At 31.6% G+C, this 20,164-nt stretch overlaps 1 protein-coding gene across 1 annotated transcript; it reads right to left on the minus strand.

Annotated features, from left to right (window-relative positions):
- Window positions 1-12,529: 12,529 nt before the first annotated feature.
- Window positions 12,530-19,701, minus strand: LOC112690544. The gene is made up of 5 exons (XM_025564577.1): window positions 19,588-19,701; window positions 17,470-17,764; window positions 15,741-15,795; window positions 14,148-14,576; window positions 12,530-12,752 (listed from the first exon to the last, which is right to left on the minus strand). The coding sequence occupies exons 1-5, from the start codon at window positions 19,699-19,701 to the stop codon at window positions 12,530-12,532; spliced, it is 1,116 nt and encodes a 371-aa protein (XP_025420362.1).
- Between the last annotated feature and the right edge of the window lie 463 nt (window positions 19,702-20,164).

Genomic DNA, 20,164 nt, shown 5'->3' on the forward strand with positions numbered 1-20,164 from the left:
TAATAATAATAATAATAATAATAATAATAATAATAATAATAATAATATAATAATATAATAATTATAATTACCGTTTGTTGGAGATTTTTTTCTCCTAGACTTTTTTTGTTTTTCTTTTTTTTTTTTATATTATAATATTAAGAAATAATATTAAAGAACTAAATCAATAATAAATAACGTACTAGACTAGACCCCGCAGGGGAGGAGACCAATTGGAAGACCAAAACAGAAATGGATTGACAAAAGTATAAAGAAACTATGATACGTAGGGATAGACGTCTATATTGAATTAGCTCTGAATAGAGATAGATGGAAAAAAATTTGTTTTACAGCCATGAACCACGCTGTCTCTAAATTTGAAGAAGAATAATACCATACATTACACTACGACACAATTATAAAACTGTCGTTTTTAAACGTTGTTACTACTTATAATTCTGTTATTAATTATTGGTTTGATTTTTTAATTTTCGTTTACTGTACCACAATATGGGAAACATTTTTATATATTTTAACGGCAAAATATTCTGATTTTCATAACAGTTTAATTTTTTTACTAGATCCCTACATCACTCCGATATCCTAATGCTATGTTTTGTTATGTACAAGATTCGGTGAGTTATCAAACAAAACATAGTGGGTAAGCGGTTACAGATACATACGAGTTCCGACACCGAAAACGTTTACCGATACGTAAGTCACACGAACAAAAATTGAAATATTAAATTGTCTTTGCCGTGAAAAATTAAATCCATTATTTTCTGAACTGTGTCTACACGAAACTGGACAGACACATTTTGTGTTATTAATATTTCATGAATCTACCAATGTGTTCAAGTTTAACATTCTATATTTGATTGGAAATGGATTATATATACATATTATATTTTTTTTTAATGGAACAAATCAATTTTAAGCAAACTGAGCCACCAACTTCATTTAAGTCGTCAGTCCTAAGTGATAAAAAAATGAAAAGTAAATTTGTAATCGTTATAATTTTTATTTGCGTAGGAATTAACATAATAAATTAAGTGTATCATGTCGGAACTTACGTACCGGAATATTTTGTTTCGTGTTAGAACTTGCATATACTTATACACGAGTGATATTTAATTGCTATATCTAGTATGGGACTTACAATTATCCATTCGAATATCTTTGCAAACAACATTTTACGAACGGAGTTTTTTTTGCCCACGTCCTCTTTTCGACCAAAAATGAAAAAACAGTTTTCTCTTTTCGCTCAAAAATAATTGCATTCTTTTCGCCCATGGTTTTACGTTTTACATTTTGGAAACCACTGTCTCAAAATTAATAATTTTTAAAAAATCATATGATAATCAAATAAAAAAATAGAAAAATATATATTATTAATAATAATTAACATTACATTGGTAATACGTACGACATATCTACATAATTTATGTACAGATTTATTATTGATATATATTATATTTAGATACTTATCTTTTTTTACACAATAATAAAATAAACGATATAATAATCAGTAATAGTGATCACTAGTTCGTTAATATAAGATAATATTTTAGGTATTTGTCATTTATTTTTATGATGCCGTTAAAAAAAGTTATTCATGGATTTAAATTGTATTTAAATTTTTTGTATAATTGAATGTCATTGATTTAATGAACTCATACCGACTTAACTCTCCTTTATTGTACTTTTCAATTGTTTCTTCGTTTTTTAATTGGCGTTCTCTTACTTCTCTGTCTTTGGGAAAGTGTTGTAAGTGAATACTATTTAATTTAATATAAATATCAGTTTGGATTTCTTGTACCACAGCCAACCACATATGAATTGGTGGAGAATTACTATAAAACTTTTGTTAAAAAATGAGTGAAAGGACTCGCATGCATTTGTTGTCCCGATTAACTCTGATGATTTAGCTGCCCAATGCTTTGGTGGGAACATACTTTCATCGGATATATAGTTATCAGTTAAATAATCACAGAACTTTTGTAGTTTTTTATTTTCAGGGCAGTCACTCATTAAATCTTCTATATAACAATCACCTACTTCTTCAGTATTTAAAAATAGTAAATCAAACGTTTAGTGTATCCACTTACCGATATCTGAAGACTCGTCTTTATAGTATGTAGCCAAAACCAAATTTTTGCACATTTCATCACCATGATTGAGTTAAATGAAACCTACATCCAATTATTTCAGTTTTTGGCCAAACAATTTTAATTGCTTTATGTATCGTATATTCAAAATCAACCATACATTTTAACGGCGATAAACGTAATCCAAGGCTATTACATTTTCCGGTGATTTTTTTTAAACACAAATTCATATGTATGTTCCAATTTATTAACTAATAGGCAAAAAATCAATGGTACATAATGGTCATTTTTATAACCATGAATAGTGAACATTTTTTCTAAAAATCTTGCAGAATATTTAAACGTGCCATCGACGTTTTCAACATTGCTCAAGAAATGTAAATTTTTTTCACAGGAAAATATTATAACATTTTTATTTTCATCGTTATTCAATACAAAATGTCCCCCTCTTGTAGAGTTTATTTCAGTTGCGTTAATATACTGACGAACTTCATTTATATCAGTAGGGTTAGGAGGGATGACTTTTGCACGAGATTTATACATATTGTTCCTTAACCTTTTTTTATCAACTACGTTTAAATATAATGATGCGTCGTTTTGAGCAATTTATTTTAATATTAATTTTTTCGGTCTTGTATGGAGATCTTCTAAAGATTTTCGTTTACATACTGTGTTTATTATTTGGCGATTAGTATTCGATTTATCATATTCATTATGATTGTGTTCTCCGACTGCTGTAGTAAAAGCATCATTTTTATTTGTATATAATTTTGTATCACGCGTTCTTGTTACACATTCCCCACGGGTGGAGTTGTCTTTTTTATTAGTCGATCCAAAATTGTACGTAAAATTATTGTAAAGAACCATACGACCACCTCTTTTACTTTAAAAAAATTCCATTTTTATAAAATTTAGTCACTATAATCACGAGAAAAAACTCAGTTACACTATTCGACACAAAAGTGAACGGCGTACTAAAATTAAAGCTATTATGAGTGTCACGTATCGAAATGAAATGTATTAAATTATATTATATACATGTATATATATAATCTAGATATTGTTATTGGCCTGGCCGGTCTAGTGCACCGAAGAGTTTTTGATTGTTATTAATATAGTCAGTTGAGAAAAGTGTATAAAGGTGCCGACTCTTCTATCGAAATATATAGTTTAAAACACTTAAATAAACGTTATAATTACTTATAAGTCATAATTAATATAAATATTTGTATTATTTTACAACAACAAAACTAACTATTTATTTAAGTTGTAACCTGATCAAATTACTTATTAGTTATTTTACATCAATAACACTATTTTAAATACTTATTTTTAACACTTATTAAATTATTATTAATTATTATTAATAATTATATATTTTTATATTTTTTATTTGATTATTATATGATTTTTTTAAAAATTATTAATTTTGAGATAGTGGTTTCCAAAATGTAAAACGTGAAACCATGGGCGAAAAGAAGAAACTGTTTTTTCATTTTTGGTCGAAAAGAGGACGTGGGCAAAAAGAGGAAGGTCATTTTTGGGCGAAAGGAGTACTACCCCATTTTACAAAAAAACGAACCGACCCGTACTGTAATGTTTATTGTTTATACTACGTTAAAAGGTCAAGGTCACGTGTTCGTTTAAACTTATTTGACTGTTGTGATAAGACAATTCATTTTTGGTTAAATTTATAACCGGAAGATCTGTGCGCATTTAGACTATTCAGACTAGATTTACTTTTTGGTAATATGTGTCTAACTGGTATTGACTTAAATATTCACTTAGTTCTCTTTACGTTGTGATTTTTTTGTGTAAACACACTTGTAAATGGAAATAAGTGATCGACCGTGTACAGTATGACGTGCCGGTTAACATATAAAAGGTGAAATTAGTTTGTCTATTTGTGTAATTTGCATCGAAAATAGAAATATTCACGAAAATAAAAATAAATTGTCTATTACTTTGAAAAGTACTAATATAATATCATTGCGCATGGATTGTATTTTTTTTTTTATAAATCGATAAAATAGGTATTAATTTAATATACGCGTATCCGTTAGAAGCCAGATAATTATGCTATATTCTGACGTAAATTGGTAAATTATTAATTAGTTCAACTCTAAGCTAATGCAATTTAAACACAAACAAATATAATTATTTATTCATAAGCAACTATCACAGATAATAAAAATAAGAAATATTTAGTATTACAGTGTTAATAATGCTAATAGAACATATTATATAAATTCACTTCTGTAAATGATTTCATCCAAACCAAGTCAATCAACAGATCTTTTTTTGGATCAAAGTAACAATAATATTTTAAAGAACTCGTTTATGTATTTATGTTGGGTATGCTATTTTTGACGGAAATTCAAATCAAGTTCTTTCAGAAATTGTATCCGACTTCTGATACAATACACAACTGTGAACGTAATAAAAATGTTAGCTTAACAAGCTTAATAGCTTAACAATTTACAATTATTATATGAACGGTAAAAGGATTTGATCATATGTGTGGTAAAAAATTTCTTCAACACAATTATCGGATTGAAATTTTTTTCCAACGCTACAAATTGTGGTGGTACCGCCAGTCGAAAACATCGCAAGTGCATTTTAACGGTGTAACGCTGCAATGACGAATTAACGAATACACCTAAAAATGAAACATATGTGTTGCACGCATCAACCGTCTTAACGTTACGTAGTTCGGATTTAGTATAATATCAAGTTCACTGAACCATACCTATTCTTGTTTTTGTTTCTAGATGTTCGTGTACGTACGATGAGTTTTAAATTAAATTCAAAGTGCCGAATGTATTTACAGCGCGTATACCATCGACCATTAAAAAAACATTTAGGTTCTTTCGGAAACCTAAGAGTTTTTTTCGAATTATAACAATCTACGTTAGCGAAGTGACCTGGTATTCAACGGTGTGTATGACTGTTATTAGCAAGACATTTCTGTATACGTTAAGCAAAAGAAACACGTTTAGGGAAAAATGTTCAAATCTAAATTAGATGTTTACAAGGACGTGCGAGCTGCTGAAATAGTCTAACGTCTGCGAAGCGTGAACACATTGTTTTCGTTTCCTTTTTGATTTTTTTTTTCCAAAGCATAATACACCTCAACGCCATTTGTTCGAGAGCCCTAAGATTCCCCCGAGAGAGCTTACGTAACACGCGATAGTGCATTTTTTAAAAATGCGACTACAACTCGATCCTTTTCGATCGAGTACCCGCAGCGTGCACGTCTTTTTTATTGTTGTTATTGGTGCGCGACATCTGTCTATCGATTGTTTTGTACACGAAAATTCTCCACGTAATATATTGGTTAATGTATGAAAAATAAAAACAAAAACAAAAAAAAATCAAAAACCAAACCATAAAAATTGACGAAACATTATGTAATCCAGAGTTTTTTCCGCGTGTGGGGAACATTTGCACATCATCACGTCGTGCTGGAGTGAAGTAGATGTTTGTTAATTATATTACTTAGTAATGGATTACGGATTATGAATTATGGATTACTGTTGCACTTGTGTTACAAAATCTATCTGACGCAATACTTTGTTTTGAATGCGATTTTTTCGGCAAAACCGACGACTAAACTGTGGTTCGATGTTGCCAGATTATTAGCGCAGAATGTACGGTAAAATATAACTAACAGTTTTACGTCGGTGAATCGGTATGGCAGCCGGTGAATCGTTAAAATTATTAAATTATAATTTTTTATGATCAAGAAACCATCGGACGTTCGTAATGAACAAATGGTACACATTATTGATCTTCGAATAGACAAGACGATGTAAGTCTTCATTTTGCAGCGTCATTACAAAGTAGAAGAAACTGGAATTGAACTGTGGAATGTGAGTTATGAAAAAAAAAAAAAAATGTACATCTATTTGGTGTAAATGTTGCTTAACGTCACGTGGGGGTTGGATGTCTTAGAATTTATGCTGACTGTATTATATGGCGAATGCTGTTGTGACCTTTCATCAATTAATTCATTCAATTAACAATATATAGAAATCCTATGTACTTCGATTTCAAAATCTCGGTCATAGGTAGGCAACCGTGAACAATGGGTTTGCCAATACGACAAATCGACACAGAACCGAGAAACGTCGCAATTATTAGCATATGGCTTATTAAATAATAAGCATTTATTTTATTTTATGAAGTCTTACATATGGAGTCTTGTATATAGATAGTTGTATTAAACAGTTAAGCCACTGATGTTATTTGGGACATTTGCTCCAGTCTAATTTTAACTTATAGTCTGCAGAGTTGAAAATTATTAGAAGTCTTCAAGAGGCCAATTCTGTCAACAAATATTAACTGTGGGTCAGCTGACTTCCTGAACCATTCTCCCCTAGATATGGCCCTATCTGTCATCATCGTATTTATTGTAAAATACGTATGCAACGTGTGCTTGAGGAGACATTACTTTGAAAAAATCAGGAAGTCAATGGAAAGATAATTGAAAAGTTCAAATTTATTATACTTAAACGTTAAGCCGTTATAAAGTGTATGCTCTGATTCGAGATCCGAAAACAAACGGCGACACGGTGTTCGGCGAAAAATTCCAATATCTCACCCATGGATACCGTTCATAACGCTTATGTTGACGGTTTCTCAGAGCGCACGTAACGAAGGAATATTACAGGTCCGTAGCTGGATTATGCACGGCAACGTAATGTACAAATAAAATTATTTTATTTCTGTTGATTTATACTGAAACCGAGACTCGGATAGGTTTTAGTGTAATATTAACGCATCGCGAAAGGGCGCCGAAGATCTGATTAAATTGAATGCTTGTAGACAATTATTTATTTTATTTTCACATCACCCGCTCGCCAAATCGATTTATCCTTGACACCATGACGCGAGTGGTACACAGACGTATAGTTTTTTTTTTTTTTTACAAACTCACTTGTCTGCTGTTCCATATTTTTTTTCATGGGTTATTTGTTTCTATACTTACCGATTTGACTCGAAAGTAATCAATACGGTTTGATGTTAAATATTAATTTACAAAATTGTCAGAAAATTAATATAGATACATTTTACTAACTCAAACATCGATTTATTTCGTTTAGAAAAAAATACCACCTTGATTACAGTAAATTGAATGTATTTACCAGATTAAATCTACAGATATCGAGGATTAATTTAATTCAAGTAAAGGTAAAAATGCGTCGAACAGCATAACAAATCAATTAAAAAAGTATAAAATTTACCACCTAAAACATAAAAGTTTGTTTATTAAGTAGAATTTAAAAATATTTAGTTAAACTATACATTTATGTTAAGCTATCTGTTAGTTTTGATCAAAAATTCGTTTAGAATTTTGCTTATTCTTTCATATCCTTTATTCTAAAAAAATAAATATAACGATTCCGATTCATAAAATTAATTGCTTTTAATCACATTCACAGTACAATAAGAAAAAAAAGTAATATGACATTTCATTACAACTTGCGTTTTGACTTTTTAAAAGACCGTTTATTAAACAAAATACCGCGATATTTATCAAACATCTACAGCAGAAACTATCGAAGTGATCCGTGATAGAACGGTGCTTTACGTGGCCAAGGAGTAAGACATGGGATTTGTCGACAATATATTTTATTTTAAAACTATTCGCAAGTATTAGGTATACAATGATAGTTCATGTTTTTACTCACTAACCATGATCATTTTCAGAGTCGAGATTGCAATTATCTGAAGTTCTTGGTTTAACTATCTAAAACAAAATAATATGTAATGTTATATAAATTACTAAAAACATAAATAAACTGAATATCGGAGTGTGTTTATAAATCGATATTGTTGTAAATGATATTCTTGTAATCAGCAGTAAATGTCAACTTAATATTCGTGATTTCATAAACAAATCAACGATGGTTTCTTGTCCGACATATTATTATACACATCCAGCGTCTTAATGATCTCGTTGACCGTCTTACCCACATTAATATCTTACGGGATTAGTTCTTGTTTTTTGTTATTCTTCTCTGTACTATACCTATACAATCACTTATTCTGTTAGTAATAATGTTGAATTAAATTTTTCTGCAATACCTATAGCGAATAAAAAGTTTTAAACGTCTAACAGAGATCCAGTAAGCTTATAGGTTTCTCTCGTATTCGATCCACGTTGCTATCGTAAAAATTGTCAGTCGTTCATTGCCTTTTACACGGAAAATCAATTTTATAATCTTGCTCGAAGATTATTGTCGCAATATAATATGATTACGGTTTTCCCAAAACCGCGTCACGCGCAAATCTTGTCTTGTACGTGAACTGTTACGGTTTACAGTTGAGTGTTTTTTCAGCTCTTGAAGTAACGCCACTTAAAGTAATATTAAATTATACTTTTCAATACGTGATTTCGACTTGTAAACGAAGCGATGGCTTAACGATAATAATTTGTGTGTAGTTGTTATTGATAGTTACACTTTTACAAGCGTTTTTCAAAATTCGTCTGACTTATATCGAAAATTAACCAAGAGAACACCGTCAACAAAACTGTTCATGTCGTTTAATAAATTATAGCTGTTTTTTTTTTTCGATGGGTAAATAAATCCTGATATAATAACATTGTCGTGTGGGGTTAAATTTTAACATTACAGTTTTTAAATTACTTATTATTTATACCGATGAATTTAGAAGTGTTCGCTTCTAAACTACGCACAAAAGTTTCACCATATGCAGGTAACCCAATTATCGTGTTTTTTGAGTAAAATGACTGACATCTTAATATACATAACATACAAGTTATACAGTGCGCTAAAATTATATAAAAATTAAATTGTAAAAAATAAAATTACCATTATTAAACAGTTTTATAAATAAAAACTTTTTTTCTTTAAAAAAAACCTGCTTAGCCCTTCCAGACGATGAATTGATCGTCTAGACACCTATATATCAACCTGAGATATCTTTATGTATTAACGAATGTATTGAAATATTTTGACTTCAACGAAGGATAGCCAGGAGACGTGTCAGAGTACCGAACGACGGAATAGAAATGGAATTTATGTGATTTCGAGAATGGTTATTATATCGTGGACAGCACATTTATGATTTACGATTACGCGTAATCTAAAATATGCGGAGAGGACGAATATTTTGTGATTGTAAGTGCGGTAAGGTTACTGTACTATATGCAGGAACGCCTTTAATTTACCTATGCTCGTATTATATATGTATTGAGTTGTATTTTGTGGTCTGCACATGTCACTTATGACGTAAATCCATATGCCTAATTAAAATTCGGGATTCACGCATAATTTACGTATACGATCAACTGCGACATAAATTACTTATGTTGCCTGATTCAATTTCCAACGTTTGCATTCCTTTAATTGGATCGCTATAAATTGCGAGTCATTTTTAATTTTTGTGCCAATCGTTAGTAGATTTCTACCCGGATATACTTTATCCATATTATGTAAATTGTGACCTGTAAAAAAAAATCATTATTCATGCGTAAATAATTATGTCTAGTGATCATTTTGTAAAATCAATATTTTCCTTCCCATTTTTTAGACATGAATTGTTGTTAATAATTAAAAAAAGTATGAAGTGTCGGATGAAAACTTGTACAGTTAAAAAATATACTATAAATATTTTTAATTAAAAAACTGGTGAAAATGTGTACGATAATACTGTCTATTCGAGTTTTTTTTTTTCGTGTTTGCGATTAATATATTATTTTTTTATCCAGAATTTTTTTTTTTTGCTCCCGGATTTCTTGAGATAAAATCAGTATAATTTTGCTTGTTTTTTAAAATTCCAATGACATAAAATATGTTCGGATGTGATGAATTGAACGAAATACGTTTAATATTTTATCAAATTGATCACAATTATGGTGGACGCATTGTTGAGGATACAAATTCGGCCAACTTCTGTGGTGGGATATCTGCGTTTTCGATGTGTTTCTGTAACACATCAGTGACGAGGCGAAGGTGTTGTTTCGGAGCAATCGCTCCTTTAAATTGTTTGGTGGTGAGCGGTCCTCGCAGTCCTTTTACCACAAAATAATACTTAGCCACCTAAGTGACTGGGTACATCAAACGAAATAGAAATATACTACGTACACAAATATGTATCTTACTTATGTAACCTATGGTCCAACAGTTTACAGCATAAAACTTTTTAATTATAGTGTAAAAATTCAGTAATGAATTGGTACGCCAAAAACATCGGTCTTTCAATGCAGACGGTCGTTGTCGGCCGATTACAATGCATTATTAGGAAAACACAAATGAGTTCAACACGTCACTGTAATACATAGTTAATTGTATTATCATATTATCTTGTGATTGCAATATCATTAAATCAGGGGCTACAATAAACACTTATAGTCGAACTATTATTTTCATATCTTATCGATTGAAAAAAATGTCTTTAGCAGCTTTCATTTCTACAAACTTATAGTTCTTTATATTACGAAACCAGTGATTGAATTTTCGATTACAATTAATTTACGTTTCCTTGATAACTAAACTAGTACCGCAATTTGTGTATCTTGTAATTTTATAGAAATTAATAAGTAATTTTTTTCATCCGTGATGAAAATTTTTAAACGTTATTCAAAAAATCGTTCATATTATCTTGACGTTCGTTTTATTCATTTCCCACGCGTAAATGTTGTTATACTGGTTTGCCCATTACATTGACGATTGTTTAACACTTATTTAAATTGTGAATTTACTTTTAGAAAACACTGCACGAACAATAATGTTAAGACAGTGACCCACGGAATCGTTTTTACAACGTGACGGTGATTCGATTGAATTCTATGTGGCGATACGCCCGCTAAAGTACATGCGAGTATTTACCACGTGTCAAGTGCATTTAAATGTGTTCTTTTTTAGGTTTGTTTTACCAGTTTGGATTGATTTAAATTATGAAATATATAAGTTTATTTCGGCCTCGATTTTTCAATAAAAATATACTACACGCACAATACAATAATAATTATAATTTTATCTTTTCGTGTATCTTCTTCTTCCTTAGCTTTTACTGTCCTTGAAGGACTTTCGCTGCCTCTACTACTTTTTTTCACCTATTTCTGTCAATACTGTCTTCTAAAGTTAATCCCTGGGCGCACTTGTTTATATCTTCATTAACCCTGTCTATCCAGCGCTGTCTAGGGCGACCCCTAGGTCTTTTTCCATTGATTTTTCATTCCAGAACTTTCTTTAGGATTACATTTGACCTCCATACATGGCCTACTCACTCAATTCGTTTGCTCTTAAGGTACGCGTTGATACCGGGTTTTTGATAAATTTGTTGTACTTCTACATTAGTTCTTCTTCTGTATACTTCATTTTCTAGTATAGGTGTATCAGTGTATCAGTATCTTTTCGTGTATCTGTACACAATATACGATAGTAAAATCTATACTCACTAGGTTAAATGATTTTTATTACTCATAAATTTGAATGTTCTTTATCCTAAGTTATTTTTTCAATGGTACAATTTTAATTAAAAGCAAGGGTAAAGAAAATTTTTATTTTATTTTAAAAATGTCAATGAAAAAATAAGTATTTTACTAAAAAATACACGAATATTAAGCGTTGAAAATTCCATTCGTTTATTGTTTTGCGCATTATTGTAAATGTGCAAAATAATAATGGGAGATATATAATATAATATATATATATATATAATTATCTGGAAAAATAATAAAGGCTGCACTATGTTCATAAAGTTTTATACATCTCTCGTTAAATATTATTAAATATTAAATAATATTAAGTAAATAATAATATAATTTTGTGTTCGCATCACTGTGTTTGTCTATGTACATCACCTTGGCCCCATCTATACGGAATATTTTTAAATTTTTTTCATAAATATTTAGTATGTAACTCATAAAACAATTTTCCAAATTTGTACGATCTTGGTTTTCTCGTTATCGAACATAATTGATTGAGATTTAACCTCACCCCAAAGAAAATCTCAGTGTTTTCGATTTTTTCGTAGCTGTACTTTTTGTAGGTCGCATTTCGATTTGAAATAAATATTTATATTTTTATTTAAGTTTGGGAATCTCTGTGCCATAAATGACAGTCTAAATGATAGTAAATTATCAATAATGGAATAATATGAATAAACCCTACTTCTACAAAACAAGAATTTCAATTGGATATATTATTAATTATTACTTCTGTGTAAAATAGAGATTTATCTTAATATATATATATATATATATATATATATATATATAAACTAAGATCGTACAAATTTGAAAAATATTCTTACAAATTCATAAAAATTTCACACTAAATATTGGAGAAGAAAATTTATAAAAAAAATCCATAAGGTGGTGCCGGTATAATGTACGTCGCTTGTTTAAGTGTTCATTACTCTCCGTTCGGTTGCTGGTCGTTTGCTGAAGAAAACTATTCACAATGCAACTATTGTTGTGAATGTTTTGCTTCCGAACAATGATCCGGGGCCGTTTGCTGCGTACAAATTGTCTGTGGTGCAGTTTTAACGTCGTCGTTGACGCTGTTCTTGATCGACTTGCAAGCTGCCGCGTACTGCTCCTTCTCGTCATCGGTTAAAATTCTTCTGATATTTCTCAACAATACACTGCAAGGGCTGAAACACGTGTTACTTATGGTCGATTCTTGAACCCTAGTATCGTGTTCGTAAACAGTAAAAAATATTTTTTTTAAAAATTGTTTTCTTAAAAAAAAAAAAAAATAATTAATTAATAGTTCTCGACCGTTACGAAAAAAATACAACTACAATCCCTCTCCCTTCCGCAGCAATACTTGTGCATTCCATCAGTACAGTCACCGGGAGCGGATGACATTAATATGATCATAATATGATGGGTACTATCGATGAGAATTTTTACTCGAATCTTTTATTTTTTTTTTATTTAATTCAGATTTAGTAATATTATGTGTGGACTATTCAGTTGTAGGCAATGGCTAGTAAAGTATTTTTTCACATTACAATTTATAGGAATAACGTTTTACTTGCTAAGGGCATATGGTGTCATAATGATCCTGATATTTAAAATCAACTAAATTTCATTTATTTTCTTTTTTTATCAATATATGGGAACATTTTACAGGCCACATTGAATTTCGTTCAATGTTTTAAACTTGTGCTTCCAACAACGGTCGAAAAAGGGTATAAGTAAGTCGATTGATAAGTTTATCTAAACGTAACGAGTAGGTTATATAAGAACTACATACAACAAAATGTCCACGTGCAACAGGGACTTACAACGTCTGCGCAGTGATCAATGACGAAGCCCCGGGTCCGCGGTACAGGAGAAAAGAAAAGTGTTCACTTTACGGTCCATCGTCATTGCGTGAAGCCCTTTCGGTGGGTGTTTGAGGCCAAAAGAGAGCCGTGGAGCGACCAGAGATAGTCGAAGTAAAATATATAGTATATGTACTCTGATAACACGTACAGATTTCGCGTTCCTAATTAAAAACACTGAACGTAACCCCGTGTTCAGCTCTTAATGACACTCTTAAACGGATTACCACGAACCGACGAATATCCCGTACAATATAACAAATAACAATAAAATTACTAAATACCAGGTTATCATATAGTATTATTGTATGGTAATAAATAAATACGTGTTTTCAGTCCTATAGGACATAAAGCCTGTTGGGAAGGAAAATTGTTAAAATGATAATCTAACCTAACTTAAACTTTGATTTTTACATTCCGACTGTATTTTTAAATAGTATATTTGAAAATTGTTAGAAAGGCAAGACCTTATATTTCACGGAACGCTATCGAGCTAATTTGCTAGGCGCAATCATGTTGGTTTTTTTCATGTAAAAAGGTAAGATGGGCGCAATCGTGTTACAGCCTCAGCTGGGTGCTTACGGATTATTGTTTTTGAAGAAATCAGACTTTTAGTGATTTGATAAAAAAAAAACTTAAACAGAGTACCAACGTTCGGTGCTTGGTTTTTGCGAAAGGGAAAAAAGAATTAGAGCGGGGGTAGTTCGGTCAAGGTATGCGTTCCGTCTCCCCCGAGCCGAACGCTAGTCGTACCTTCTGCACCAGCGGAGTGGCTCGTCCAGGTCCGCGTCGTCCACGTGGTCCAGGTACGTCATTTCCTGCCGTGGTCTGATCGGCCGTCCGTCGAAAGCGATACCCAACGTGTTCGGGTCCGCGTACACGGGCTGCAGCTGCCGCGGTCGTACGTCCGGTCTCAGCGCCAACCGGTCGACCCGTCCCTCCGACCCGTGGCACGTCAACCGCACGGCCACCGACAGCTCCACGTTGGTCTTCTCGCCGGCCCCATCCGTGGCCGCGTGCACTCCTTCCACAGCGTGAACGTGCTTGCCGTATCCCTTCTCGTAAAAATGATACGCTATCGCGTTCGTGAACCCCGTCAAACTGTTCAACGCGATGAACACCTCGCCGAACACGTTTTGCCCGTCCTCCGTATCCTCGAAGACGGCCAGTTTCAGAGGATTCCTGCGTGTGTGTGACGACAAAGGAATCACACGACAAAGCTTTTAATTTATTTTTTAGTTCTAACAAACGAATCAGTAACGCGCTCATGACTTCAGTTTTTTATCAAACAATGTAACGGATGGATATTTTTTGTTACGGCGACCGCGGGGAAAAAAATACAATATTTTTAATCGAATCGAAGAAGTGTGAATGGAAAAAGTGTATAAATATGTGTATAAAGGCGGCGTTAAGTGTATTACCGTCGACGATGTTGGTCAATGATTACATATTTCTTTTTCGGTGGTAGGAAAAAAAAATCGATTCGTTGAGTATAATCGTTTTTTACTACGCCATCAAAAGTTATACGATTGAAGTAACAATTAAGCAACACATACTTTTAATGATACAATAAATTAAAAACGGTACCACATAATTCCTAAAATAAATAGCTGATAAAATATCATTGTACGCGGGAATGCAAATTATTTATTTTTCAAGCAAAACAAATAGGAGTTCCATTAGTAAACCCGTATTATTTTAATAAACGCAATCGTGCGTCGAACATAGACCATCACGACAATGGTTTCCCTTACAGGAACAAAAACGTGTGCATTTAAACGTGTTGTTAATCACAGTTGTTTCCGAGGTTTTTACAAAAAAAAGTTTCGCGTGGTTTCACTATTAACAGATTGTATGGTTTTAAAACTGCGGATTAAAAAAAACGAACACCGTTCGCTCTTGTAAATATTTAATTAAAAAATAAATAATGCTCATATACGACGTGTACTGGTTAGGTCATCTGTAAAAATATTCAATTTTTTTTTTTTTTTGTAACACGAGAACCTCAATGTCCTGAAAACGATAGTGAAAAAAGATAATTTTAATGCGACTCATGATTATTAAAATTAATACATTATCTGGGTAATTATGGAATGAATAGTTTATAAAAAAAATTTTTTAATAATTTTATTGTAATATTTTAAAATTATTGATTTTTCTAGTAATCATGGATATATTTGTTTTTGGTATTGAAATTTTAACTTAATAATTTACTTAATTTAATAAAGTGTTATAAAATGATTTTAATATAATTAAACTATTTTTTTTTTTTAACAAATAACAAATAATTTCCAATGTTGTACATGGAAAAACGAGTTAATTATTATTAAAATGTGCTATTCTTACTTCTGCAATATGGTTATTAATATCCTTGGCATACAGGCAAAAATATAAACAACTCCTAAACAAGTAAATCAAATACGTCATTCATTGATTATTAATTTCTGTAAGAATTGTGGTGTACAGACAATTGGTAGAAAAATCACCACAGACTGAACGATTGGGTGGATGTAAATACCCACACGATTTATAGCAGGTTGATTGCGTACGTAAGTTCCAACATGAAAGAAATACAACTAATACAATATGTAAATCCTTATACGAATAAAAATTGTAACAAACACAATTTTACTCTTTTACTTTTTTCTGAATATCCAAATATTCAAATCCGGTTTTGAATCAAATTCTTATCCGTATTTGTTGAAGTATATAGATTTTATCCGGATTTATGAATTTACTTTTTTTATAATTTATAATTATTTTTAAGGAAATAAATTATTTTATTTTATTGTAACGACAAATTAATATTATATTTTATGAATTTCAGTTGTGCATTTTATTGTGCTTTCATTCGTGAAGGAACTTTCATATTGGTAAATTTATTTCATGTTGGAACTTATATATGTAGAAGCGTATTTGCTATTTTTCATGTGGGAACTTACCTAATGCCGAATAATGGTTATGGTTTATCGAATAAAAAATATTAAACATAATTAAAACTATTATTTTTAATAACGAATAAGAATAAATGGGCGAGATAGGTTTGGACACAATAAGGGTCTATTACCAAATATACAATAACGGACAGTAATCCAGGCTGAGACTCGTTGCACACATATACACATCGATATTGTCGAATGCATCTCATATACCTATATTGTTTTCGACGAGTTCATTGTACACTTGTTTCGATACGATAAAAATGTAGTCGCAATAACTAGATATCATTGAAGTAGTCTGAACGATGGTTACAAATCGGATATAAATATGTTTTTCCAACGATCAGTGGCCTATATAATCAAATGGTTGGTTTTACATGTAACGATAAAATCGCTGTCGGTTTATATTTTATGCGTACTATCCAGTCACTTACAAACTTTTGATTTGTACGTTTTAACCTGGCGTATGATTATTATTTGTATTATAATTTGCATTAAATCTGTTAACATAATTTTTATAAATTTTTTCTAACATCACGTTTAATTACACTATTGTTATTTCTTTCTGGTTAATTTTTGTTTGCTTTCTTTACACTTGTGCCACAAAAAATGTAATAAAACTGATCTTTTTTTTTTTTTTTTTTGTTAATTTTGAAAATGAATAAATTTTCACGAAAAGAAAAAAATTATAGTATACGACGCGATTTGACCATCATTTACTGGTACAACGTATAGAGAATATATGAGTAATGAGTATAATATTCGTACAATAGTTATTTCATAACACATTATAGTTTAATCGGAAATTTTAGAAATAATCGGCTAATGTGAAAAGTACATCCGACTCCGACTCAGTATCCAATAATAACAGTGCATGTGCAACGGGTCTTAGATGGAGACCGTAATGAACCAATAATATAGTAATTATGATTTTTCATGAATAAGTTATTGTTAGTTATTGGAATCATTATGCAGAATTAGGTTGAAAATATTTTTACGTGAATGATAATGAAGTTCTAGCTTTCGATGAAATTTTAAAAAATTAACAAAATGTAGTCTCGGTATAAATGTAAGACATCGTACGGTGTAACGATGTTATAAATTACTACGGAAAGCCGTCAATGATTGTTTATTACCTTTACCCATTGCTAACTTTGTGGTACTGAACGATCTACCGTCTTCTTTTTGCGAGATGTTATAACAGAGAGCCGATAAGTTGCAGACAGGACTCTCGTCTACGTGATATCGATCGTCAAGCTGCTTCGTAATATCGTAAAGCGAATTATTTTCTTTCAAATCGTCGTAATAATTAAGCAGTTGGTCTTCGGAACTTTCCTTCACTTTATCGTTGTTGGAGATATCGGTTTCCAGGAGATCGTCCAATGTTATTTTAATAGTGTATTTGGATATTTTGACGGATTCTTCGTCGTTCTAAAAACGGTATAGTTATAATTACATTTTAATACTCATTATTATGTCATAAAAAAAGTTTCGACGTGTGAGGTATGTTGGGCGTTCACATTTCAATTTGCAACACGGTGCCACTCTACTCTACTAATCTGGCATTAGTTCTGTCGTTGAGATCAATACCGGATCTAAGTTTCAATAGGCTGATGTGCAATTAACAATTAGACAGGTCTTTCAAAGAAAAAATGCTGTAAAAGTAACTTCTTTTTTCGTTTTTTTTTTTTTTTGCACCATTTTCAAAAATACGTTTGGATATTTCGATTTATAATAAACTCGCTATTAAATTTGATGAATGAAATTCAATAAATAAATATAAAATAAGAATACGAAGAAGCAAAAAATGAACAAAACAGACAATTTAAAATTTAACATTTTGGTTTTAAAGGCTCCTTAGAACTTGAGGTATGCATGCTTAGTTATGCAGTATACTATGTATGTCAACTCTGCATGGTCCGTTCTACACATATATTAATCCGGATTATGGTTTGGATTATCATATAAGAATAGGTAAAGGAGTCACCGAGTTGGATCTGACTCCACAATTTTATGAAAGTTTTCAGTTCGGTCCGATTCTTAAAATATATTCAGATCGGTTCGATCCGGTCCGGTCGATCCCGGTTTTGCAGTTACGAATAACCTTTATGGTTTACGGTTTACTTTATAGTTACGCCATAACCTATTTCAGTACGATCCTGTCTAAAAAAAAATGTAGGAATCGGTTCGGTCCAACTTCGTTTCATTGTTAACATTTTCAATCCAGTCAGATCCCTAAAATTACAAACTGCGCAGAGCACTAACTTGAGGCTCGGGCACATTACTCCCTGCACTCCCATAGAATCTGGTACCGATTGTGATTTGTTAATACGTCATCAAAATTAATAATTATTGTGCATAAGCTTGTACATATTTTAATTATATTTCAATAAAAATAAAAATAGAAAAAAACAGTCTCTCGCGCGTAAAATGAAAATGATGTTGGAGGGAAAATAGGAAGAGGAAGACCAAAAACAAAAGATGGTTGGAAACAATTGATAATGATATGAAGGCCGTTGGTGTGTGCATAGAGGATATGGAAAGTCGAGATGAGTGGAGGTTTAGGACAAGGGTGACTGACTCTAAATAGTTGGGAGGAAGGCGAAGGAAAAGAAGAAAAACAGTCCCTCGTGCTGTAACCAAGTCCGTTTTTTTATCTCAGTGTTTGAAAGCACACGCATGCGTTTTTGCCGCGGTCATGTCGTCATGACTAATGTCATTTCGGTCACCATTCAATTGTCAACGATGGAGATTAATTGTAAATAATAATTTTTTACTCGTATCTCATTATTTCTCATCTTATCGGCTTTTTAGTCAAAAGATGGAAAATACGTCGGGTGAATATTAACCCAGAAGCTATTTGTTTCGGTTCGATTGCGGTATTTCTCATCAGCGATGTTCCATATTTCTCGATAATTTTTATATCTCACCGATAAATAGTTCGATGTCAATATCGTCGTCAATTTCTGACGTTTCGTGGTCAAAAATCGGACGTATGCGCATCAACTACAACGATACTACGAACAACTGGATTCACGCGTACGATGATGCTGTAGCAACGACGTTATTATTCGCGGCGGACGATTCGCGTAAGATGGACGTATCGGCCGCCGTAGTAAGGAACGAACGTGTGCGTCGAGTCTTAGAGCTGTTAAGTTATTTACAAAACGTTTCACGGTCCTAACCTAGGCCCTAGGCCCTAATCCTAACCTAAGATGATTACGCACGGACACAACAGTATAATTGATATTTACTTTGGTACGTGATTTCTTTGCGTTTTTCCCCTGGACCGTGAAATCCATGTGATTAATGAACACTTCAAGCTCGTAACGGTATATTCTGTCACTATCGAGTATGCTTATGGCCATCGTGTTTGAATATAGTTATTATAAGTCCTGTGTGAGTTTGACAATTTTGTAGATCCGTAAATGTTGCAATAACGGTATAATAGGATTTTGAAGTACAGTGTGTTCCCTGATAATATGTTATTCATGATGTTCGTCGTCAACGGTTGTAATCGTTTTAGCCAGTTTGTTAATAATTTTACTCGGGTGTTGTATTTTGTTTTTCCAAAAACATATTTTTACTTTTGTTTACTTCACTCCAGTTGATCTTTAAACGGTACACATGATTCCATAACATAAAAAAAAAAAAAACATTGTAATTTAAAGAATAAAATAAAATATTGTTATATATTGTTCTATAGTGCACGTACACTATTTTGACAAACATATTGTGCTTATCTATTACCAATGTTACTTATTATAATATAATACGTTCAAGTGAAATGCAGTGATTAACATATTTCACATTGTGCAGTAAAATTATAAT

The sequence above is a fragment of the Sipha flava genome, unplaced genomic scaffold, assembly GCF_003268045.1.
Source record: "Sipha flava isolate LNK unplaced genomic scaffold, YSA_version1 50_pilon_pilon, whole genome shotgun sequence".
Classification (NCBI taxonomy): domain Eukaryota; kingdom Metazoa; phylum Arthropoda; class Insecta; order Hemiptera; family Aphididae; genus Sipha; species Sipha flava.